The 25,680-nt window shown below is 42.7% G+C and overlaps 1 protein-coding gene across 9 annotated transcripts in view; it reads left to right on the forward strand.

Moving 5' to 3' along the window:
• herc1 (HECT and RLD domain containing E3 ubiquitin protein ligase family member 1) overlaps window positions 1-25,680 on the forward strand; it is a 96,474-nt gene that overhangs the window by 30,311 nt on the left and 40,483 nt on the right. For 7 of the 9 annotated variants that reach the window (XM_082530525.1, XM_082530531.1, XM_082530528.1 and 4 more), the window contains exons 19-37: window positions 856-1,029; window positions 1,133-1,247; window positions 1,344-1,464; window positions 12,057-12,228; window positions 12,858-13,194; window positions 14,205-14,325; window positions 14,852-14,903; window positions 15,636-15,901; window positions 18,484-18,699; window positions 20,519-20,639; window positions 20,880-21,117; window positions 21,198-21,370; window positions 21,605-21,760; window positions 21,845-21,951; window positions 22,039-22,149; window positions 22,227-22,397; window positions 23,766-24,005; window positions 24,120-24,203; window positions 24,748-25,307. In XM_082530525.1, coding sequence (XP_082386651.1) covers window positions 856-1,029; window positions 1,133-1,247; window positions 1,344-1,464; window positions 12,057-12,228; window positions 12,858-13,194; window positions 14,205-14,325; window positions 14,852-14,903; window positions 15,636-15,901; window positions 18,484-18,699; window positions 20,519-20,639; window positions 20,880-21,117; window positions 21,198-21,370; window positions 21,605-21,760; window positions 21,845-21,951; window positions 22,039-22,149; window positions 22,227-22,397; window positions 23,766-24,005; window positions 24,120-24,203; window positions 24,748-25,307 — 3,535 coding nt within the window. The remainder of the gene's footprint in view (window positions 1-855; window positions 1,030-1,132; window positions 1,248-1,343; window positions 1,465-12,056; window positions 12,229-12,857; window positions 13,195-14,204; window positions 14,326-14,851; window positions 14,904-15,635; window positions 15,902-18,483; window positions 18,700-20,518; window positions 20,640-20,879; window positions 21,118-21,197; window positions 21,371-21,604; window positions 21,761-21,844; window positions 21,952-22,038; window positions 22,150-22,226; window positions 22,398-23,765; window positions 24,006-24,119; window positions 24,204-24,747; window positions 25,308-25,680) is intronic. The other 2 variants (XM_082530529.1, XM_082530527.1) reach the window with 2 other exon arrangements.

Genomic DNA, 25,680 nt, shown 5'->3' on the forward strand with positions numbered 1-25,680 from the left:
TCTCATTTAAAATGTCTCGCTTTTAATAAATAATTATCTGAGTCTTACACCCAAAGTTTTAATCTTGTGTAAAATGAATAGAAGTCAATTACTGTATATAGTAACTGTTAAGTCTAATATACCCTAGTAAGCTGTAGTACTTTTTCCTTTGGGAAGGTACCATCTGTGCAGTCTGCAGTTCTGTGGAAGAAAGATGTTGAATCTATTTAATATTTCTTGAAAAATAATTGATTTCTGTGCATTTTTTTTCCACACTGCATCAAATTAAGGTTGATTACGTCGATTAAGCATCATGAGGTGGAGCGTGAGGGGTGGTTCCCTATTTTTTATTTATTTATTTTTGTTGTTGCTGGGAGTTGGAACCCTATTAGTTAGGTTGCTTAATATTTATGCTAAGTACTCTTTAAAATACCAGAATAGGGAGGATGGTGCAGGTCTAAGTTTATTAGATTGATCAGTATTGCTGAACTATGAAATATTTTGTTGTATTTTTTACATACAGGTATAACAGAATAGCTTTAGTGTTGTTGTTTATTTAAACTTGAGTATGAACTTATACAAAATGCAGCAAGATATATTAAAAAAACAGTTTTATTGATTAAAAAACACTATATCGGATTCATATCGGTATCGGCAGATATCCAAATTGATGATATCGGTATCGGCAGATATCCAAATTTATGATATCGGTATCGGTATCGGACAGTAGTAGCAACATGAGTAGATTAGTAGTAGAATGTAACTTAGAGCAGGACATTACTTCTGACTGATCAGAATCCTAGGGCTCTTGTCCAGTTGAGTTCATTTATCGCTTCTTCTGTGACTTGTGAAGATAATTGTTTGCTTGTCCTTCAGACACCTGCATCAGCTCATTATTGGAGGCTGCACTGTCTGGTAATGAGGAGCAGAAACCCTTCGACTGCACACTGCATCCTGACTTGAGTGTCTTGGTGGATTTGGCTCTGGGTTCCTCTAAAGAACCTGCCAACAGCCTTTGGATCAACATGCATGAGTACGCTATTGGCAAAGGTTTGCATCTTTTTTGAGTATATACAGAATCCTACCATTTCTTTAATGCAATTAGCTTTACAGGTATATACATTCACTGACTGCACTGTGGATTTTGTTGCAGACTGGGACAATGCATCTCTCAGTAATGAGACCCTATTAGACACTGTGTCCAGGTTTGTGTTGGCAGCCTTACTGAAGCACACAGGGCTGCTCGGCCAAGCCTGTGGAGAGGGCAGGTAGTAAAACAAAATACACCTTTTAATATATGAAATGCATGAAGCATTTCCATACTGTCCCACAGTACCTGTCTAAAGGAAATATTTTCCTATCAGGTATCAACCATCTAAGTCCCTGGCAGAAGTCTATCGGTGTGTTTTTAAGGTACGAAACCGCTTACTAGCCTGTAAGAACATGGACTTCATCCAGACACGATCTTCTTCTCGTGAGAGGAGGGTAAGTAAACAAAGCTTCTTTTTTTTTTAGTTTTGCCTCTGCACACCACTATTTAAATAAATCAATGTGTGATTCAACAACAGACTTTCACCTTTAATTTAAGGGGTCAAAAAAGTGTAGCACAAACTGTTTAGGAACAAACCAACATAATTTCAAATATAAGGGTTGATTTTAATACATGGGTGATGGGTCTCTCTGCCCTAACTTTTGTCTTTAGTAACTGAAAAGTATCTTTTGTTGGACTGAGATCAAGTGTGTGATTGATACCATAAACACAACGTTGCAAAATGAACAGCTGTTTTTTAGCACAATCAGCTTTACAGCTTCCTCCCTTTGTGCTTTATGAGATTGGCACGGCTGAGGGTGGGAGAACACATCTGCAAAACGCTGTTCCAATGCAGCACGTCCACTCTCTGCGCCTGTGTGAGATGGTTATTACAATGGAAGGAGGCTGGAATGTGGGAATTAGGTACCTCTGGCCCTATCTCATCTCTCTCTTGTGATGCCCTGGTCAGTCAGTATCTGCAGACTCGTGCCTGCACCACACTCGTTGCAGAAATGGTGCGCAGAGGCACTGCTTCAGGATATCGTATTGCATAAGCCACCAAAACTAATACAAAGTGATATCCCTGTGTACTCCGTTGAAATGGCCCGACGAGGTCCGTGCCAATGTGAGCTCAAACAGGACCTCCATTAATGGTAATGGCGACTCCGAGCAGGACGCACACCATCGGCGTACATTTGGGGAGGAACACCCTTCACTTGGTGCGGGAGTATGAAAAGGAATCAAGGAAACTAGTGGATTATAGGAACCATCTTCGTTTTAACGAAGATGCAGACAGAACAAGGTTGTTCCTAAGAGTTTGCGCCTTGGATCCACTGTCAGGGGATACAGAGTTGATTCTACGGAGAGCACAAAATCAGCTTCTAAGTGAAAGGATAAGACAGGTCCATTTCACTATAGCTGATTAGCAAGATTAGAGCAAGATTAGCTAGACTGCAGGAAATGAAAACCCTTCTACCGTCTCCAATCTTAGAAGAGGTTTACAAGTTTGTGGACAAGGCTCAGCGGTCCCAACACTCTAAAGAAAAAGAAAGACAACGCAGGAAATTCCACAACTTGCTTTCAAAAACACACACTCGTCAGTCTGAATTTACACAACTCAGAGAAGAACACACACCTGAGGAAGTCAGGAAAAATGGGTGAAGAACTTTTCAGACCGGAATCTCACTGAACCTGAAAAGAGAGTATTAGCCAAAGGACTCAATTTTGCCATTTCTTCGCAACAGTTGCCCATAGTGGACCTCATCACAGCCACAGAAACCGCCGTACGGATGAACAAATTATCACAAACAGAAGCAGAGCAAATCAGGATGAAAGTCTCAGCCACCCTCTCCACTGCCAAAGTCCCTCCGTCCAACCTCACAATACAAGAAAAGAAGGCCGTCGCTTCCCAGAGCAAAGACCACAACATCACTATATTACCAGCTGATAAGGGAAGATGCACCGTGGTCCTAAACACTACAGATTACCACACAAAGATCACTACTCTCCTCAGTGACAACAATACCTACAAAGCATTAAAGCGAGACCCCACAAGCAGCTACAAAAAGAAAGTTATCGCTTTCCTTCAAGAGCTTGAAAAGGACAAACCTTTGACCGCCTTACATATCACCGCCTTTACCCTGCATTTATGGACTTCCTAAGCTCCACAAAGAAGGTGTCCCACTCAGACCCATAGTCAGTAGCATAAACTCAGCCACTTACAACATCTCGAAACACCTTGCTACCGTCCTAGCACCTCTTGTGGGGAACACCCCACACAACTTCACTGACAAGGTCCAGAAACTTACCCTGGATCCAGATGAAACCATGGTGTCCTTTGATGTAGTCTCTCTCTTCACTTGCATACCCACCACGGAGGCCGTGGAGACAGTCAGAAAACGACTACAAGAAGACAGCTCCTTGGAGGACAGGACCAACTTCACACCTGATCAGATCTGCACACTGTTAGACCTCTGCCTCACCACTACATATTTCAAGTACAACGAAGGTTTCTACAGCCAAAAACATGGCTGTGCCATGGGCTCCCCCGTGTCACCTATTGTAGCCAACCTTTACATGGAGAAAGTGGAAAGGAAGGCTCTTGGCTCTTTCAAAGGAAGAGTACCCAGCCACTGGTACAGATATGTGGACGACACCTGGGTGGAATCCTTCACTGCGCACATTAACGCTGTGGATAAAAACATCAAGTTCACCAGGGAAGACACAAAGGACGACTGTTTGCCTTTCCTGGACTGCGCCGTGCACATTGAAGAGAACGGCAACCTCAACATCGAAGTTTACCGGAAGCTCACACACACGGACCAGTACCTCCTCTTTGACTCCCATCACCCTCTGGAACACAAACTTGGAGTAATCAGGACCCTACACCACCGGGCAGAACATGTTCCCTCTAAGCCTGAAGGAAAAAGAAGGAACACACACATGTAAAGGAAGCACTCAAAACGTGCGGCTATCCTAAATGGGCGTTCTTAAAGTCAGCAAAGAGGCACAGAAAAGAAGACCAGACACCAGCGAGGGAGGATAAGAAGGACAGACGCAACAACATTGTCATCCCCTATGTAGCCGGTGTATCAGAGGAACTCAGGAGAGTTTTCTCCAAGCATGACATCCCAGTGCATTTCAGACCCAGCAACACACTCAGACACAAACTGGTTCACCCGAAAGACAAAACTCCTAAACACAGACTTAACAATGTAGTGTATGCTGTACAGGTTTCACAATGAGCTCACCCAAAACCTTGGCTGATTGTGACCCACACCCATTTTCACACCTTGGCTCATGTGATTAGGTAGAGTATTATCAGGGGTTCCTTTGTCCCTCTTTGGAGGGAAACTCCCACTGGGTTTAAATCTGGGACTCTCCACCATTTGACCTTAGAACTGAAGAAGCTTCTCAGATGAGAGTGAAACATCTTCAGTAGGGATGCACCGATACCACTTTTTTCGGAAAACGAGTACGAGTACTTGCATTTCAGTACTTGCCGATACCGATACTGAGTACTTAATAAAAAACATGATTTAAATTTACAGGTAACAGCTTTAGTCCTATAATTTAACAAAAAAACAAGGGACTGGTTTGGAATTAAGAACATTTATTTAAAATGAAAAGCATGTTGTATGCAACATATTACAGAATAAATAGTGATGAAAAAAAATGTAAACAGTGACAGTGCAACTCAAGTATTGTTTTCAGTTTGTTGTAAACTCTGCCGCTTTGGACAACACAAAGGGCATTAATAAACATCTTTGCTATTTAGTGCACAATATTTGAATAAACTAACAACATCCACCAACATAGAACTGTGGCAGTCAGTGCAACTGAGGTAGGTATTAACATCAAGTCTAAGACGACTCACTTAATGGAGCCTATTTAGAAAAAGTGAGTGGCAGGTTTTTTTTAAGAAAAGTAAGAAAAAAGTAGCTTTTCTACATTATCAGCAGTCAGACTGTTTCTGTTTTCATCTATAATATGTGACAATGAGCTAAAAAGCCTTTCACTTTCCACACTGCTACATGGGGCTGAGAGGTATTTACGGGCCATTTTAGCCAAAGTGGGGAACCTGATTTTGTTGACACCCCAGTACTTCAGAGGACTGTCTTCACGAGGGCTTGGGGCCTCTCCGAGGTACGTGTCGAGCTCAATGGCAGCACCTGCTGCCAGCGGCTGTGCTGCCTGGGGCTGCTCCTTAGCAATTTCATCAAATACAGTGTCCAGACTGCTGCTAGTGCTGGCCTGGGCCTTGAGGAACAGTTTAGCAGGAGGTTCTGCAGCTCTGCCCGACTCCCCTCTGCCTCAGCTCTGGACATCATCTGCAGCTTGGCCTCTGGAGCAGTGTTGTTAGAGAAGAAGCGATCTTTATACCTGCACAAAATTTATGAATGTGTTAATATGTGGAAAAATAGGACTGATTTTAGTTTCCCCTAAACCACTGTGACAAATGCCAGCCATTTGACTTTCTGGTAGTAATAAGGGAAATGTATTTCATATTATATACAGTGGGGCAAAAAAGTATTTAGTCAGCTACCGATTGTGCAAGTTCCCCCACCTAAAATGATGACAGAGGTCAGTAATTTGCACCAGAGGTACACTTCAACTGTGAGAGACAGAATGTGAAAAAAAAATCCATGAATCCACATGGTAGGATTTGTAAAGAATTTATTGGTAAATCAGGGTGGAAAATAAGTATTTGGTCAATAACAAAAATACAACTCAATACTTTGTAACATAACCTTTGTTGGCAATAACAGAGGTCAAACGTTTACTATAGGTCTTTACCAGGTTTGCACACACAGTAGCTGGTATTTTGGCCCATTCCTCCATGCAGATCTTCTCGAGAGCAGTGATGTTTTGGGGCTGTCGCCGAGCAACACGGACTTTCAACTCCCGTCACAGATTTTCTATGGGGTTGAGGTCTGGAGACTGGCTAGGCCACTCCAGGACTTTCAAATGCTTCTTACGGAGCCACTCCTTTGTTGCCCGGGCGGTGTGTTTTGGATCATTGTCATGTTGGAAGACCCAGCCTCGTTTCATCTTCAAAGTTCTCAATGATGGAAGGAGGTTTTGGCTCAAAATCTCACGATACATGGCCCCATTCATTCTGTCCTTAACACGGATCAGTCGTCCTGTCCCCTTGGCAGAAAAACAGCCCCATAGCATGATGTTTCCACCCCCATGCTTCACAGTAGGTATGGTGTTCTTGGGATGCAACTCAGTATTCTTCTTCCTCCAAACACGGCGAGTTGAGTTTATACCAAAAAGTTCTACTTTGGTTTCATCTGACCACATGACATTCTCCCAATCCTCTGCTGTATCATCCATGTGCTCTCTGGCAAACTTCAGACGGGCCTGGACATGCACTGGCTTCAGCAGCGGAACACGTCTGGCACTGCGGGATTTGATTCCCTGCCGTTGTAGTGTGTTACTGATGGTGACCTTTGTTACTTTGGTCCCAGCTCTCTGCAGGTCATTCACCAGGTCCCCCCGTGTGGTTCTGGGATCTTTGCTCACCGTTCTCATGATCATTTTGACCCCACGGGATGAGATCTTGCGTGGAGCCCCAGATCGAGGGAGATTATCAGTGGTCTTGTATGTCTTCCATTTTCTGATGATTGCTCCCACAGTTGATTTTTTCACACCAAGCTGCTTGCCTATTGTAGATTCACTCTTCCCAGTCTGGTGCAGGTCTACAATACTTTTCCTGGTGTCCTTCCAAAGCTCTTTGGTCTTGGCCATGGCGGAGTTTGGAGTCTGACTGTTTGAGGCTGTGGACAGGTGTCTTTTATACAGATGATGAGTTCAAACAGGTGCCATTCATACAGGTAACGAGTGGGGGACAGAAAAGCTTCTTACAGAAGACGTTACAGGTCTGTGAGAGCCAGAGATTTTCCTTGTTTGAGGTGACCAAATACTTATTTTCCACCCTGATTTACCAATAAATTCTTTACAAATCCTACCATGTGGATTCATGGATTTTTTTTTCACATTCTGTCTCTCACAGTTGAAGTGTACCTCTGGTGCAAATTACTGACCTCTGTCATCATTTTAGGTGGGGGAACTTGCACAATCGGTGGCTGACTAAATACTTTTTTGCCCCACTGTATATTGCATACATTTGTATTTGTGTATTTTAATTACAAATATATAATATTTCAGATGTAAAATAATCTTACATTTAATACTGTAGTTTATCATTGAATACCTATAGCACACAGCCTTTACCTTGGGTCAAGTATGGTGGAGATGAAGTACAGTGGGTTGGTCTCGACATCACTGAAGCTCTTCTTGACAGCTGCCAGTAAGGTTGCTTTCATTGTCTTAACGCCGTGGTCCTCGTCTGTTTCTCTGTTTAGAAGTCTCACTAGCACAGTCACAGCTGGGATGACATCAGAGGCTAGTGCGTCGTAGATGCTCTCTCTTTTAGTTAGTTCCTCAAAGGGGGCGAGGATGGCAACAGTCGTCTCCATAAGAGCCCATTGGTGAGCGGTGAGATAGTCAGGGAGTTCGTGCTCGGACATGCCCAGCACTCGCTTTTGCTCAATGAGGGACTGGAGCATGTAATACGTGCTGTTACAGCGCATCTGTACGTCCTGCTGCAGTCTCTTTATTGGCTGGTTGAGCTGTCCCTGAATGTCCTCGAGGCGGGAGTAGGCTAAGGCGGAATGTTTAAAATGCCCAACTATTTTCCGTCCCACTGCTATAGCACAGTACGTTACTGTAATCTGATTACTTTTTTCAAGTAACGAGTAAAGTAAGGGATTACTATTGCAAAAACGGTAATTAGATTACCGTTACTTTCCCGTAGGAACGCTGCGTTACTGCGTTACTAAAACCGTGATTTTTTTGCGAGAATGTCTCACGATAGTGACGTAAGCGAGTGCGCCGTTAGTGACAACAGCTGTGTGCAGATCAACAATGGATCACATATCGAGTGCGGGAGAGAGTATGAGCGTGCAGCGTTTAAAGCGTGGAAGTACTGACCTTACTTTGAGTTTGATTCCATAAAAAGTGACAAAAACATTAGTGTCCGTTGTGCGTGGGAAGAAAACTTTTTACAGCGAAAAAAACCCCTAAACTTCCAAACAAGCACCGAGTAGCTACGACGTAATGGGAAACTCACAGAGAAACTCGCGGATTCTTCAACTGACCGCGGCACACCTGCACCAGGGTAAACCTCCGCCTACCCCACTCCTGCTTTACAGGTGAAAATAGAGCAACAGGACCGCTGAGTCTTTGACTTTATTTATTTTCTGCTGTGTTTTACTTGCATCTCTTTGAAAGAGTAAGTGTAAACACAAAAAATATTTTATTTTATGTGCTGGAATGTGCAGAAAATAGGTTTAAATGTTAAACTAATTTCTTCCAGTCAGAGAATGTTGCATATAATTAAATTTTTGCTTCATGCATAAAGTTAAAAGATTAAAACTGATAAAACAAGTTTTAAAAAGAGACTTTTCCATCTGATTACATTTTGTATGATGGATTATGTAGAAAAAGTAGAATTGGTCTGAAAGATCTATCGCTTTATCACCTATTCAGGTTGTAAATCGTGTTTTTAAAAAGTAACTAAGTAACTAAGTAATTAATTACTTTTGAAAATAAGTAATCAGTAAAGTAACAGGATTACTTTTTTGGGGAAGTAATTAGTTACTGATTACTTTTTTCAAGTAACTTGACCAACACTGGTGGTGACCATGGTAGCCATTTAGAAGTCGGCCATCTTGGATCCATTTTTTGTTTTTTCAATAGGAAGAGGGCCATGTGACATATCAAACTTATTGGTAATGTCACAAGAAAAACAATGGTGTGCTTGGTTTCAACGTAACTTTATTCTTTCATGAGTTATTTACAAGTTTCTGGCCACTTATAAGATGTGTTCAATGTGCTGCCCATTGTGTTGGATTGTCAATGCAACCCTCTTCTCCCACTCTTCACACACTGATAGCAACACCGCAGGAGAAATGCCAGCACAGGCATCCAGTATCCGTAGTTTCAGGTGCTGCACATCTCGTATCTTCACACCATAGACAATTGCCTTCAGATGACCCCAAAGATAAAAGTCTAAGGGGGTCAGATCGGGAGACCTTGGGGGCCATTTAACTGGCCCACGACGACCAATCCACTTTCCAGGAAACTGTTCATCTACATCATCATGTAGCAATTTCAAATATCCAGTGGCCTTGAGGTTTCCATTGATGAAGAATGGACCCACTATCGTTGTGCCCCATATACCACACCAAACCATCACTTTTGTTGTTCCAACAGTCTTGGAGGGATCCATCCAATGTGGGTTAGTGTCAGACCAATAGCGGTGGTTTTGTTTGTTAACTTCACCATTCACATAAAAGTTTGCCTCATCACTGAACAAAATCTTCTGCGTGAACTGAGGGTCCTGTTCCAATTTTTGTTTTGCCCATTCTGCAAATTATGTGGCCGATCTGGGTCATCCTCGCTGAGATGCTGCAGTAGCTGGAGTTTGTAAGAGTGCCATTTGTGAGTAGCTAATATCCGCCCAAGGGATGTTCAACTTCAGTCCAACACTGAACCAGTTTCACGAAACTTAGCAAGCAGTTTGCTGACTGTAGCATGGGAGATGGGTGGTCTCGTAGGGCGTCTTGCATTGAAATCTGCTGCAATGACCCGGTTACTGCGTTCACCAGATATCAACACAATTTCGATCCGCTCCTCACGTGTTAACCTCTTCGACATATCAATGGCTGTGAACAAAGAGAAACTTGTAAATAACTCATGAAAAAATAAAGTTACGTTGAAACCAAGCACACCATTGTTTTTCTTGTGACATTACCAATAAGTGTGATGTGTCACATGGCCCTCTTCCTATTGGAAAAAAAAGTTGTATCCAAGATGGCCGACTTCTAAATGGCCACCATGGTCACCACCCATCTTGAGGAGTTTGCCCCCTCACATATGCTAATGTGCAACAAACAGGACTTTAATATCACCAACCATTCCCATGTTATTATGGTGTATCCATATAAATGGCCACCCTGTAGATATGTTTAGCTCTTTCGGTGATTCTATAAGATTTTTATTTAATGTCATGCCTAGTAATATTTTTTCTTATTTCAAATCAGCTGATTCAGTATTGTACTGACCAATGGCCACATGAAGTCTGTGACAAAAACACTGCATCCTCAACCACCAAGGTATTAGCCCCGTTGTCAGTCGTTAAAGCGTCAGGTTGAACTTCCAGCTTGTGAGGGCATCCTGCAGGGCTTCAGCTATATGCTCTGCGGTGTGGTCTTGGGCTGTAGTCACATTCATGTATGGCTCACAGGTCCTGCTGGTCAATGAGACATTTTGGTGAGCATATACTTTTGGCCGTACTTCTCTTGCAAAGTACTTTTGACTAGGTATCTGGTATGTTCGGTCAGTGTTTTTAGCAGCTGTATAAAGGCCTCTTGTTCCACAGTTGAGATGCGGACCATGTCTTTAGCGATATGATAGGCCGCTGCTTTCGTACTGTCACTCCACTTCTCATAAGGCACAGCATGGGTATGGGAGTTTTGTAATGTGGTTTGTTTCAGTGCTGGAGGCTTTATGATCTGTGATACAGCAAAGTTTCACACTCTTCATACTGCACTTTATGGCGCTGTTGTAAATGGTGGAAAAGATTAGCAGTGCTTGAAACTTTTGTCAGAACATTTTTTAGGGATTCTCTACAGAACACATTATTCTGCTGATCATCTGACATTTTGAATCCGAACCATCTCCATATACAGGGAGTGCAGAATTATTAGGCAAGTTGTATTTCTGAGGAATAATTTTATTATTGAACAACAACCATGTTCTCAATGAACCCAAAAAACTCATTAATATCAAAGCTGAATGTTTTTGGAAGTAGTTTTTAGCTTGTTTTTAGTTTTAGCTATTTTAGGGGGATATCTGTGTGTGCAGGTGACTATTACTGTGCATAATTATTAGGCAACTTAACAAAAAACAAATATATACCCATTTCAATGATTTATTTTTACCAGTGAAACCAATATAACATCTCCACATTCACAAATATACATTTCTGACATTCAAAAACAAAACAAAAACAAATCAGGGACCAATATAGCCACCTTTCTTTGCAAGGACACTCAAAAGCCTGCCATCCATGGATTCTGTCAGTGTTTTGATCTGTTCACCATCAACATTGCGTGCAGCAGCAACCACAGCCTCCCAGACACTGTTCAGAGAGGTGTACTGTTTTCCCTCCTTGTAAATCTCACATTTGATGATGGACCACAGGTTCTCAATGGGGTTCAGATCAGGTGAACAAGGAGGCCATGTCATTAGTTTTTCTTCTTTTATACCCTTTCTTGCCAGCCACGCTGTGGAGTACTTGGACGCGTGTGATGGAGCATTGTCCTGCATGAAAATCATGTTTTTCTTGAAGGATGCAGACTTCTACACATCACCTAATATGCTTAATTGGTAGTAGGCTTTCGAGCCTATACAGCTTGGAGTAAGACAACATGCATGAAGAGGATGATGTGGACAAAATACTCATTTGCCTAATAATTCTGCACTCCCTGTAATTGAGCCATTATTTTTCTTTTCTTCAATTTTTGACAACTCAAAGAGCGTTCTACTACAGGTCTCATTCACCCAATCACACACATTTTATTCACACACCCACTTGCACTCCAATGGGTGCATCTTGGGCAACTCAGGGTTCAGTATCCTGCCCAAGGATACTTGGACACATGGACTGTAGTAGCCAGGGACTGATTGATCGACAGCCTGCTTCGCCACATGAGCCACAGCCACCTCTGGAATTCCCAAACAGTTAATGCCAAGTTTTTGCTAAACCTATTTATTGTGAAGGTAAAATGTGTACTTTAAGCACATGTTGATTATTTGATTTAAAACCCACTATGGTGGTGTACAGAGGCAAAATTGTGTATATATTCTGTATTTGTCCAAGAAACTATGGTCATAACTGCATACACACGTTTCCACCGAGCTTAATAGTCATATCAATGGTATCCAAAATCAGGCATTATTGTCATTTGACCAGATTTCCGACAATCAGGACTCTCTGGACATGGACCCCCAGGAGCACTCTTTCACACGCACCATTGACGAGGAGGCAGAACTTGAAGAGAGGGTTGACCGTGAGAGAGAAGAAGGCCATCAAGAGCAAGACGATGAAGAGGATGACAGGGAGCATGAAGTAATGACAGCTGGAAGTAAGTACTCGTGCCTGTAGTTGCATGTGTGTGTGTTTAGTGTGCAAAGCAGTAGCCAATTGGAGGACATAACTGAATAAATGTTAACTTTTTAAAATCCTGTCTGTATTATTCATCTGTGTTTTTGTTGACTTTGCTTGTCACTGTAGCCTGTAGTGTTGGTAAAAGGGTTCTAGTATGAATATTATTAATAAATGGTTATTATTAATAATATTCAGGTATACTACTTAGTATAATGTATTTGGAAGTGCAGCTGTAATCTGCAACATTGTAACTGATTTCTGCATATTTCTCATGCTGTGAAGTTCTAAGTCGAACAGTTTATCAGCTAGCTTTCTCAGTAGGAAGGTGTTTCATAGCACCTATGAGCATGTGTAATCTGGCAGTTTTAAAGCTGTAAACTTCTGACATACTGTTATGAACACCTTCACTTGATATTCATGTCCTGTAATATATGGACATTTATGTGCCGAAGGCTTTGCAGTGTGTTGCTTTAGCACGGGCTTTAGTATTAATATTAGACTCCAGTAATTCTTTGTGGCTGCTGTTTTGTCCTCTAACACTGCATCTTATTTGTGTGTCTTTTTGTGTGTGCGTGTGTGTGTGTGTATGATTGTGGCACAACACAGAAATCTTTCAATGTTTTCTCTCAGCGCGGGAGGTGGCTCGCAGTCGGGAGAGAGAGCGGGCCAGCAGCAGCACAGGACTGGGCTCCAGCTCCAGGAATGGAGGAGGAGGAGGTGGAGAGGAAGACACCATTCTGGCTCAAGAGGGCAGAAGGGGCAGTACGGGTCTTCCAGAAGGCCAAGACCTTTACACGGCAGCCTGTAACTCTGTGATCCACCGCTGTGCTCTGCTGATACTGGGAGTCAGCCCAGTACTGGGCGAGCTGACCAAGCAGAACCAGGAAGAAGCTCAGACCCAGTTAGCTACAGGGACACAGGAGTGCCTCAGCTTCATGACCAGGTCGGAGAGAAATAGGATGCTACTGTTGACATCCCTGAAAAATTGAATTCCTTTATCATTGGGCACAGTCACATTACTAAGAATTGTGCATTTCTCTTTTACTGGTCCCATATACACTTAAGGGAAAACCCAACTTATTTTAATTATTTCATATACTTTTATAATGTAACATTTCAGTTATATTTAATATAGCTCAGTTTATCATTAGGTTGATATTCTATAGTTACTTTAAATCTGCTTATTTAAAGGTAGTTTGATGAAAGTGCTTTGAAAAGTGTTTTTGAGTCGTCACTTGGGTGGAAAAACACTGAATTCCTGCACCAAGCTCTTGTTAACTTTTACAGTGAAGCATTGGAATGAGCACATTACATAGTTGTACTGGAACTGTACTGACCACAACTGTAAGGCTCCACATCAAGAGCTGTCTTCAGTTAGTCATGATCTGACTAGTCTTAAGTGCCCAATATCAGTGAGGTAAGGTGACTGCACAGGACTAAAAGATAACACACAGGCTACTTTTGTTGTCTACACGACTCCATAAGTCTTTGGACAGTAATTCATTTTGTTTGTTTGTTTGTTCAGCCTTTCTCACTTGTTGTGCCTCGTATTGAGTGTGCACCTGATCAGCTGAATTAATCATGGTGTAATATCATTCCTATCATTCTTGTTTGTTAAGCCTACTGAATTAAAGTAGAATAGTCTGCACACAAAAAAACTGTGTTAATGTAACGCTGTAGCTCACATTTCAAACCATAGTGGTTTGGATCCTGCGGTGTGCACCTCAGAACCTCTCGTAGTGAACATAATTCTGCTTTACCCTTTTAATGTCAAAGTATTCCAATGTTTTGTATTTCGAGCACCGTGTTGTACTTTGTCCTTTTTATAAAAAGGGAGACAACTGATGTGGCTGTATGCGCCACCATTCAGGTGAAAATCATGGTGTTTAATTGTTGTTGTTTAGCTGTCTTGTTCTCATTGATTTAACAGTGCTGTGATATGTTTGTGTACAGAAGTGAGAGCCTGAGCGCAGAGAGCCGTTTAGTGCAGAGCAGCCCAAGTTACAGACTGATGAAGTCCAGGAGCGAGTCTGACCTCTCCCAGCCAGAGTCAGATGAAGAAGGTTACACTTTGGTAAATCAAATGCCTGCACACACTCTTTGTTACATCTGCAGTACAGTTGACAAACAACTCAGAGAACTAGTTGCTCTCCTTTGACCCACCACACACTGACAAAATAATGTGATTTTAATCTCACAGCACACACACACACACACACACACACACACACACACAAACTCTCCTCGTGCCGTACGACGACTTTTCTCCGTGCCCCTGGTACACTGCGCAGAAACACTTTGCCCCCCCCCCCCCCCCCCCCCCCCACACACACACACACACACACACACACACACACACAGGCAGATTGATTCACAGACTGTGGCTGCAGTACTGGCATCTGTTAGTCCAATAATCACGCAGTTGACATTAGAATTCCACCTTTAATGTTTGCCTTCCTTCACACAACAACTGCAAAGCCCACACACATAACTTGTCCTTGAGTCTGTTTGTCCTCCACCTCAGCCGCCTGAATCTCCAGTTTACAATCACAGGTTAACATAATGTGCAAATCTGTGAACTGTTCTGTTTTTTCTTTCAGAATGGAAGAAGAAATGTTGACCTAGACTTGGCATTCTCCCACAAAAAGAGAGGTAACGACCGACCGCTAATTTGCTCCGCTAATGTTTGGAGAGAGGACAATGGTTGTTATCGTTCATATGTTACTCTTGTCTCTCTGTCTTCTGATTCCTGTACGGATAGTTTATTTGCTTCTTTTGGGGCAGTTGAGCCCCAAACACAAGAGGAACTTCAAGCAAGTAAACGATGGCATGTTTCTTCCTCTTGTTAACTCATAACTCCATGACTGTAATGCCATACCCACACCCTGCCCTCTTTGAGCCTCAACTTTTCATTTTGTAAAGAAAAAAAGAAAGATAAAGAAATCAGGATCACATAAACGTCTCCATTCAGGCCATTCTTCTGCTTGCACTGTTACTTTGCACTATGATGGCTCATTCCTCGTGAAGAGTGTAATCTGTTACTTTGAAGAATTTTCATGGAACTTTCTGGGTTCCACTTTTGAAGAAGTCATCAGTGCTGATACTTTGACTGAGTTGTTGTGTGGACGCGCTAGCCTGTTTCCCATTCCACTTCTCAGCCGCAGAATTCTTCCTCAGTGTGTGTTGGATACTCGGTGCATCCATCACAGGCAAACTCATAATGGAGGCTTGCGCCTGCATGTAGACTCGGCATTTGGCCATTTGATGAACTCCGGTCGAGTAATAATGCGCTCCTTTTAAGTGCTTCAAAGCTACTCGGCACATCCCTCAATAGATCCCCTGTGTGCACAAATACAACAAACGGGATCTTCTTCTCCTTCTCAGGCCTCCTTCACAGCTCACCAGACTCCCTGGCTGAGTCCTGGTTTCGGGCCAAGCTGAGCCGTCAGCAGAGTTACAGTTCAACGTATGAAGAGTCAGACCTGGACTTGAGCCGATCGCTGGGCATCCACGCTCTCATCGACAACATGGTCAGCTTCATCAGTGGTGACGTGGGCTTGGCTCCAGCTTTTAAGGAGCCAGAAGAAAGTATGTCCACCAGCCCACAGGCCATTATCCTGGCTATGGAACAGCAGCAGAGCAGAGCAGAGGTGAGCGATTCCTCAGCGAGAAGTCGAACCAAATGATGGTTAATCAAAGTCAGCATAGTTGATTTTGTTCTTTTCTTCTATGAAACGTTTTTAATTCATTTGTGGAGGATTTTTATTTTTTGTACGGTTATACCTTTTCAGAACAGAGATGACAGTATTATATACGTTTTCTTTGTCTTCTCAACAAATCAGTTGAAGACCGAAATCTGTAATGCCTGTCTCTCATTTCACTCAGTCTAAAACTGACTGATTCCTACTGACGATATAAAGACTTCGTCAAAAGTTTGGGTTTTTATTTTCTAAAGAAGAACACGTTATCAAATTTAAAAACAATTCAAATTAGTCAGATGATATTTTAAAAATGTCTCTACAGTTTTGCTTAGAGGCCTATCATCAACAGCTGTCAGTCCTCTGGATCAGTTTCCTGGTATGGCTGCTAATCCAAATCAATACATTTAAAAGGCTAATAAATTAGTAGAAAAACCTTTTGCAGTTGTGTTGCACAGCTGGAAACCATGGCACAGCATTATTTAGGTTAGTTTAGTGTCCGAAGCATCAGTCATTTTATTGTTCTCCAGTCATCAGTTGTTCTTCTGAGAAAGGAAGGCTATTGTGAGTAATTGTGCAGAAACTTAAAATCTCTTATCCATATCCCTTTAGGGAGCAGCAAACACTGAGTCTAAAATAGGCAGAAAAAGGAGTGGGAGGCCCGATGCACAACTGTGCAAGAAGACAAACATCTGAGAATGTGTCGTTTAAAACGGAGACACCTCACGGGTTGTAAACTGGCAGCTGCATTAAATAGTACCTGTCAAACACCAGTGTCAGCATCACAGTGGAGGGGTGACTTCATGGTCTGAGACGGGCCGACAAAAAGAAAAGACTGAGCTGGGCAGAACAGAGCACACACACTGGATACAGGAAAACATTATGGAAGCCCGTTTCCGCCAATAAAAAAAAGGATCCATAACTCAAAATTTTGAGTTAATAACTTGAAATTTCGAGTTAGTGCTGCCAATCAGTAATCTACGTGAATGACGTCATTTCCTTGTTACCCAGAAGCTGAAGCCTCAGCTACAAATGCTACAGCTAAGCTACCGGTATTACATCCAGTCGTGAATCCACAGATTGCTGAGTGTTTTCAGCCTGGCTTCACAAATGATGAAATCCCTGTTATTAGCTGAATCACATGGTGTTACTATCAGCAAACGTACTCGCGAAAGCGCCAATTTGTTGGGATCCGTTTTTGAGTGCGCGTTCCTCTGCGCCATAAGCTTCCGGGTAACAAGAAAGCGACCTCATTCACGTATATTTTTGATTGGCAGAGCTAACTCGAAATTTCGAGTTATGGATACTAGCTGTTTTGTTTTTATTTAGTGGCGGAAACGGGCTTCCAGTGAAAACATTTTACCCAGTAAACAGTCAAACTGCAGCTTGAAGGAAGACTCCATCCATGTACCTTGAAAAATTGACATCTACAATACCATGATTTTTGCACTTAAGAAATATTAAAACTATAGTTCTGCACCACACGTCTCAGGAGTTGGTCTTCAGACATTGTTTGGACAAATCTGTGTTTCTCACAAATTTGGAATCTATTTGTAGCGAAAGGGGGAATTTGTGCAAGTCATATAGAGCATGTGCAGTAGTGGTTTGGTGCCTTCCAGGTTTGAAGAGTGGTTTGCATGTTTTTAGTAGATAAAACATGGTTTTGAAAGGACTTATCGGGCTTATAGACTTCTATGAGGAAACAGCCCTCGGCCATGACCTCAGTAAACACTATGCTATGAACAAGCACGTTGTTTAACATTTGTGCTCAATGGATCCATTGTGGATTCAGTCTCTTGCCTAACATGCTAGAGCAGTGTTTCCCAACCATTTGGAGCCACGGCACATATTTCACATTAAAAAAATCACACGGCACACCATTAAACAACAATGTCACAAAAAGCATATTGATCATTTTCCCCTGAGCACCATGCGTAGCGAAACTGGCTCGGTTTGTCCCCAGTAGACCTTTTGTGCTTTCTTCTGACCACTGCTCATCCTAAGGCCTTCATCTGGGTCAGCATTTTCTCCAGGAACCAGATCAGGCTGACTACTTTTTCTCTTCAGATATTTATCTATTGCTATTACGTGACTATTATGTAATTTCTTCTTCGTCTTCTCCTGTTTTACTGGCATTTGGCAACCCATTTAATTAGAGCAGGTAGTTGTACTCTCCTCTAGTGGAAGACAATGTAATTGTTCTGGCCGTTACTCACACCGATCGCTTCGAGTAATAATCAGGTGGAACGGCACACCTATGTGCCGCAGCACAGTGGTTGGGAAACGCTGCTCTAGAGTAGCCGGGAATTGATCCACCGACCTCCCAGTTGCTCTACCTCCTGGCTTGCCGTACCCACTCAAACACAGCTTCCTTGTAAAGACTTATTTAGGCTATACTTATTGGCTAAAAACATCTACAGCTCCAGGCCTAGTAACAGGGCTTCACAAACCAGTGTTACTGATGCTAATTACGTCTATCTTATCAGTCAGTATTCAGAATATTCATTTGAGTGTTGGATGTGTTCTGTGTCCAGCTGCGTTTGGAAGCACTCCACCAGATCGTGGTGTTGATCTCAGGCATGGAAGAGAAGGGCAGCCAACTGAACAATGCAGATCGATCCAGCGCAGTCTTCCAGTCCTCTTCACTGCTCACCTCTGTCAGGTTGCAGTTCCTGGCTGGCTGTTTTGGCCTTGGCACTGTGGGAACTGGAGTGCTGAAGAGAGAGAACGTGCAGCTGCATCATTACCAGGTATGGCTCTCATCACAGGATGAAGAATACCTCGAATTGCGAGTGTCTGGACAATTTGTGAGATGATAGGCATTATCTGTTATCTCATAGATTTGCATCTTAATGTCTTTACAGGATATTTGGCGTGTTAAAAAATTCAAGTATGTAATAGGTGTCACAGTAGTAACGTAGCGGGCCAGCCAATGAAATGATTCAACTTTGCTGTCCTTTCTTGATGGCAACATAGATCCAGGTTTGCAAAAGTAATTATTGTTAATAACGATCATCATCAAAATACATCACTGGTTCATTTGGGTGTTGGAACCACCAGGAAGTCCCGCTCGCTCTGCTAATGCTCAGAATGTGGTTCTGATCTGCAGGGTTATCTGTTCGGGGTTTGAGTTTGTCCCTTTGTTTGCTCTGCGTTCCTCCAGGCACTGTGTGGATTTCTGGTGTTTTAAAAACACAATGTATCAGCTGACATCATTGACAAACTGATTTCACTAAAATTTGTTATATGAAGCTATTTATGAGTTCTTACTAAAACAAACGTGACAATGACGTTTTTTAATCTTGTTTTCTCTTCATAACAAGTTGCCTCTGTCGTGTGTCTTATTTACGTTTTTACATTTTCATTTACTGGCCAGTATAAATGCAGATACCAATGTATTGACAAAAACCTAATATTGACCAGTATGTCAGTCAATATTATACTAATATATTAATTATTAAAATATTATTAATTAAGCCCAAATTGAAGAATTGACTCTTCTGGAGTTGATATTAATTACCTCCACAGCAATGCAACTCCAAAAGTGACCAGACAAAATCTAGCATTCAGTTGTGGCACATAAACACATAAACTGAAGGACGTGGAGAAATAGCAGCCTGAGCCTTTCTATAGCACCATATCTAAGGACTGATTTAGGGTGACCTGATCCAGCCATGCCTACAAGTTTGATCAAAAATAGAGAGGGTGTCTGTCTCAAGAGACCAGCCACATACTTTTCATTTAAAGATCACTAATACTTTTAAACTATATATTTTTAAGATCACTTTTAAACTATATATGACCATTTAATATTTGTACATGGATACTTCATCATCTGCTGAGCTGAGGTCAGGGCTCTAACACACGAAACTCCATAAACTCACTTATTTATTCACAACATTGTTGCAGTTGCTCTTTGTCTGCTGATTAGACATGCAACCATCTTGCCTCTGGACAGCTGACAATTAGCATGCCTCTACGCTAACAGTATGCCAGCTAACGTTAGGCTCAAGGCCTAAAAGTCACATTTTGTTTCTGATGAAGAGTCTGATTGTATTCTCACATTGTATGAGGATTTATTTACCGAGCGTTTGAGTCCAACAATGCTAAATCACCTTCAAATTCAGTTTCAATACCATCAGTTAACAGCAGCTAACAGTGGTAAAAACAGCAGCGGTTACCAGCAGAAAAGTTTAGGATATCCTAAACTCACTTTAGTAATGCTGTCATTGGATAGAAGTGAATTCATTGACTCGTCCACTCATATAAGACACATATTGACGGGTGAGTGGTAGTGGTGAGATTTCCTTCTGTTCTTATTTTTTTTATATAAAATATTTCAGGGATTAAGTTCTGTACACTGGCACATAAACTCAGAGTGGGCTGCCTGCAGTACAAAAGGAGTTTACCGGTTCATTGTGATGCGCTGTATCCTCAATATAGGATCTCTGTATTTGTTTGACAGGAAGAGGTGCATCAGTATTTTCACCTTCAGTGTATGTGTAAAGGACTGACTGATTTGTTGTTTTGAACTCTGTCTTTGTGTGGCTGTGCGTTTGTTTTTGACAGGATGGTGTAAAAGCAGCAAAGAGGAGCCTCCAAATGGAAATCCAGACGGCTGTCCATAAGATTTACCAGCAACTGTCTGTCACACTGGAAAGAGCACTTCAGGCAAACAAGCACCACATAGGTAATCCAGAGTGCTGCTGTATAGAACTGAGGAGTGTTCACAGCTGTACTGCTTACATTTATGAAAGCTTATTAGAACTTTCAGGCGATAGCTTCACCTGCAGGTAGATGTGAAGTTATGTCTCCAATCGTGTTTTGAAAAGAGAACTTAACGGCCTTACTCTAAACCTCTAAAACACAAGGCCCAGCCTGTGAGCTTCTATTTGACCCCTTTCTTTGATCTTTTCATTTGTCACCGTAGAAGCTCAGCAGCGCCTCCTGCTGGTGACTGTGTTTGCATTGAGCGTTCGCTACCAGCCAGTGGATGTGTCTCTGGCCATCTCCAGTGGGCTGCTCAATGTGCTGTCCCAGCTCTGTGGGACGGAGACCATGCTGGGGCAGCCCCTCCAGCTCCTGCAAAAACCTGGCGTGTCTCAGCTCAGCACTGCCCTGAAGGTGGCCTCCACACGGCTGCTGCAAATACTCGCCATCAGCACGGGGTAAGCGCTCAACAAGGTGCAGTAGAGGAATTGGTAAATCAGAAGCAGTGCAACACCAGTGTCTTTCCTTGTGTTTGCAGAACATATGCAGACAAATTGAGTCCCAAGGTTGTCCAGTCACTGCTGGACCTGCTTTGCAGTCAGCTGAAAAACCTGTTATCTCAGGCAGGAGTTAGTCTCCTTCATGCTGGAAAAGAGCAGGAAGATGGCAAACATGAGGACAGCGCCGACTCTGAAAGGAAAGACTTCAGAGGTGAAACTCGCGTTTGTTGTCATTACATCTCTGTGTTTGTTTAAAGCTTGTTTATTTTCTTTAAATCTTGAGATGTATAAGTCATTGACTTAGCAACACTCACATGAGTGATGCACTTTTGCATGAGGTTTAGATGATGTGGTGTGAACAGTATTTGCTTCAAAGAAAGTCCGTTTTTGTGTTTGTATAAGTGCAACCTGTTATTATACTTATTGCAATTTTGTTGATTTTCAGCGTTGCTGCGCAAACAGCATACAGCCGAACTGCACCTCGGTGACTTCTTGGTCTTCCTAAGGAGGGTGGTGTCCTCCAAGGCCATCCAGTCCAAGATGGCATCCCCCAAATGGACTGAGGTGCTGCTGAACATTGCAGCGCAGAAGTGCTGCTCAGGTACGAGAAGCTACTATCGTGTATGGTGCTTTCTCAAATATAAACATAAGTGAAAATGACGTTTCCTCTGGTTATTAAATGTAGGTGTTCCTCTGGTGGGAAACTTGAGAACTCGGCTCCTGGCTCTTCATGTTTTGGAGGCTGTCCTGCCTGCCTGCGAGGCTAGCATGGAAGATGACCAAATGACACAGGTGCTAATAGTTTCTCTGTGCAAGTCCTCAGTTTGCCCTACATGACTGTCGTCAGTCCGCCAGCTTTAATATTTTCTTGTCCTCTAGGTCATTGAACGGCTCTTCTCCCTGCTGTCTGACTGCATGTGGGAAGGTCCCATTGCTCAAACCAAACACTCGATCCAGATTAAAGAAAAAGTTCAGGAGCTTAAACTACAGGTGTGCAGGATCACCTAGCTGTGGATGTATCTTTATCTTTATTTGTTTATGTAGCTGACAGCTGCTTGAATTCACAGGGAGATACAGAGGAGGAAGATGAGAACCTTCCCATTCAGGAAATTTCCTTTGACCCAGAAAAGGCTCAGTGTTGTGTAGTGGAAAACAGTCAGGGGCTGACACACGGCAGCGGGGGTAAAGGCTACGGCCTGGCCTCGACTGGCATCTCCTCTGGATGCTACCAGTGGAAGGTACAGTATTTTTCTCATTGGCTCATTATTACTTGGAGGCAGTGTTGGGAAGGTTACTTTTAAAATGTATTCCACTACAGATTACAGATTACATGCCCCAAAATGTATTTTGTAACGTATTCCATTACGTTACTCAATGAGAGTAATGTATTCTGAATACTTTGGATTACTTAATATATTATCATGCTTTTTACAACTACATGAATGCACTACTGCTGTGTGATTTATTACTATTACTGAAGGCTACTCTCCACACCAACACCAACTAGATGTTTAAACCTTAATATAAATGAGTAACAGTAGGTGGACTTTAGGTAAGGCTGCACTTTTTGCAGCGATCTCATATAGAAACTATTCCTCGCGTATATAAAACAGGTCCGCGGCTCCAAACCGTAGTAAAGGGACCTCTGGCTGATACGTCGGGTTCGTGTCGGCTCGTAGCTGAAAACTAGCTTTACTTTGTTGTCTGGGTCAACTTTGCTAGTGGGAGACAGAGAGAGGCGTTGAAAGGCTGCTGCAACAGAGCTTATTGTTTCAGAGGAAAACACGAACACGGTGTACAGTCGAGACTTAATAGCTTACTTACAGCTGGGCTCGTCAGGCTGCAGTGGTTATTATTATATTTACATGCTTCCAGCTCCCGTTTCTGCTCGGTGACAGCTCGTACTTTTCCTTTTTCTCCCTCCTCGCTCACAGACACATCACAGGTATGGCCGTCCATTCTCCCTGCAGCACGGACTACACTGCCCATCAGGCTGCATGCTTTAGGGCGATGCCTGTAACACTCTCTTATTGCCTTCATATTTAATCATTTATTGAACAATAATTTTTAAAAACATTTCTTCACGTCATTATGCGGCCGCAAGTAGAGGTGACATGGGCAGTGAGATCGAGACACAGGAATTAGATCCTCTTATTGCGTGTTTGTTTGGGTTTCCACCGGCGTGGAATCACCAAAAACAGAGAGGCCATAGCCTAACATATGAAACAGGAAGAGACCGCCGTGTAATCAACTTATTTCAACAAAGTAACTGTTTGTGTAAACTGTGTGTCACAGAAATAAAAGGCTGCAGGGAAGCTAGCGTGTGAAGAACTGGTCGAGCTGTTCGTCTTGCTTCGTTAACGGGAATAAGTCTCTGAACCAGCGGGTCTGCTGAGGCGCAGACCCAACACTCCCCAACACTGGTTGGAGAACACTCAAAAAAGAAGATTAATATTGTTTTTAGTCAATTTTTCTGCTCGATTTCCTTATATAATAATAAAGCATAGTTTTGTTTTTAAATATCAGTAACACAGAGGTGGGAGAGGTGGCCTTTGTTTTTATTTTGCTCCCTACGTGTTTCAGAGTTAGTTTGTTGTCACCCGTAGTTCTACATTGTGAAGGAGAATCGAGGCAACGAGGGGACATGCGTGGGTGTGTCACGATGGCCCGTGCACGACTTCAACCATCGCACCACATCGGATATGTGGCTGTACCGAGCGTATAGCGGAAACCTCTATCATAACGGGGAGCAAACGCTGACGCTTAGCAGCTTTACTCAGGGAGATTTCATCACCTGCGTTCTGGATATGGAAGCAAGAACGGTCTCCTTTGGCAAGAACGGAGAGGTGAGGGGTGAAAAAGGAGAGCAGTCAGTTATTCGTGCAAGTGAAAAGACTTTAGTTAGACTCCTGTTAGAAATCAATAGTTCTTTCTCTAACTATCAACGTTTGATTCCAAAGGAGCCCAAGTTGGCCTTTGAGGACGTGGATGCCACGGAGCTCTATCCCTGTGTGATGTTCTACAGCAGTAATCCAGGAGAGAAGGTAGGTGGCTGGACTGAGTCCGTCCTTTTGAACATTCACTCTTTGAGGCTGAGTGTTGAATTAATTAATGGAAATATTCATTTAAGATATCTGTGAAGTCATTTCACATGTTGTAATGTGTGTTTTCATCTTCACTATAAAAAGTAATTAAACAGTAAATAAACAGTTTTAAAGTCGTTAGATCTTTTTATCGTGCAGTGCAAAACTAATGTGACACATGACGCTGTTTCATGTGCCTGCATGTAGGCTAATATTGTCCACCAATCACAAGTAATTAGCACATGTCATCGACATGAAATGAAATCTTTTATTGATGAGGTCTGTCAGCTTTGGATCTTTGTGAGAGACCCAAAAAGAGAATTGTTGATTTGCGAATAGTCAAATTTACATTATGGATTTTTGACTACTCAGACACTTGTTTGTATCTACATTCATCTAACAACCGTTGATTAAACACTTAAAACACCTGAAATCACCTCAAAGAATCTGTTTCTGAGTATATGTTAGTTACTGTATATGTTTTGTCTTTATCTTCGGTCTCTAGGTTAAGATATGTGACATGCAAATGAGGGGAACACCGCGAGACCTCTTACCTGGGGATCCTGTCTGCAGCCCTGTGGCCACAGTGCTGGCTGAAGCCACCATACAGCTGATCCGCATCCTACATCGCACTGACCACTGGACCCCTCGCATAAACAAGACTATGATTGAACGACTTCACAAAATCAAACTGTGCTTTAGAGAGTCAGCTGGCGCTTCTGGCGGCGGCCTAGGACAGAGGCTGAAAAAGAGCCGCTCGGTGCAGAGCCGCGAGGAGCACGACACTCAGAGAGAAAGCCAGGAGACGCCCACACGGACAGATGAGGAGAAAGGTCGCCACGGACGGCAGCACGGCTTGGGGGAACTGTCGGAGCACCACTTGAGAACCCTCTGCACAGAGGTGTGGCCTGTCCTGGCAGTGATCGGGGGGGCGGACGCAGGACTTCGGGTCGGAGGCAGATGTGTGCACAAACAGACCGGGAGGCATGCTACTCTGCTGGGTGTGACGAAGGAAGGCAGTACCTCAGCTAAGGTGCAGTGGGATGAAGCTGAGGTCACTATCAGGTATCGAATGAAAAGTTTTCTGCTGTTTACTGGCTTATTCTTATTAAATGTAAAGCATATATGTTTAGGACATACTAAAGACGTAAGACAAAGTGCTGAGTGACTTCTACCCCCTAGGACCTGCGTCCACATATGTGGACATCACATTTTGGGTTGTCTAGACCACAATACTAAATATTGCTCTACAAGGGCCTGATATCCACTTACGAGGACGTTACACTGCCACCGTTCTATCGAAATGCAAAACGAATGCCCTCATATGTGGATATCAGGCGCTTAGAGAGCAAGATTTTACATTCATCAGGTCCCAAACAGCCCAAATAGCAGAAGAAGTTAAGAATGTATGCCATGAAAGAGTTCGGGTCTTAGGAGG

This window comes from Aulonocara stuartgranti (assembly GCF_965226115.1).
Source record: "Aulonocara stuartgranti genome assembly, chromosome: 1".
Lineage (NCBI taxonomy): Eukaryota > Metazoa > Chordata > Actinopteri > Cichliformes > Cichlidae > Aulonocara > Aulonocara stuartgranti.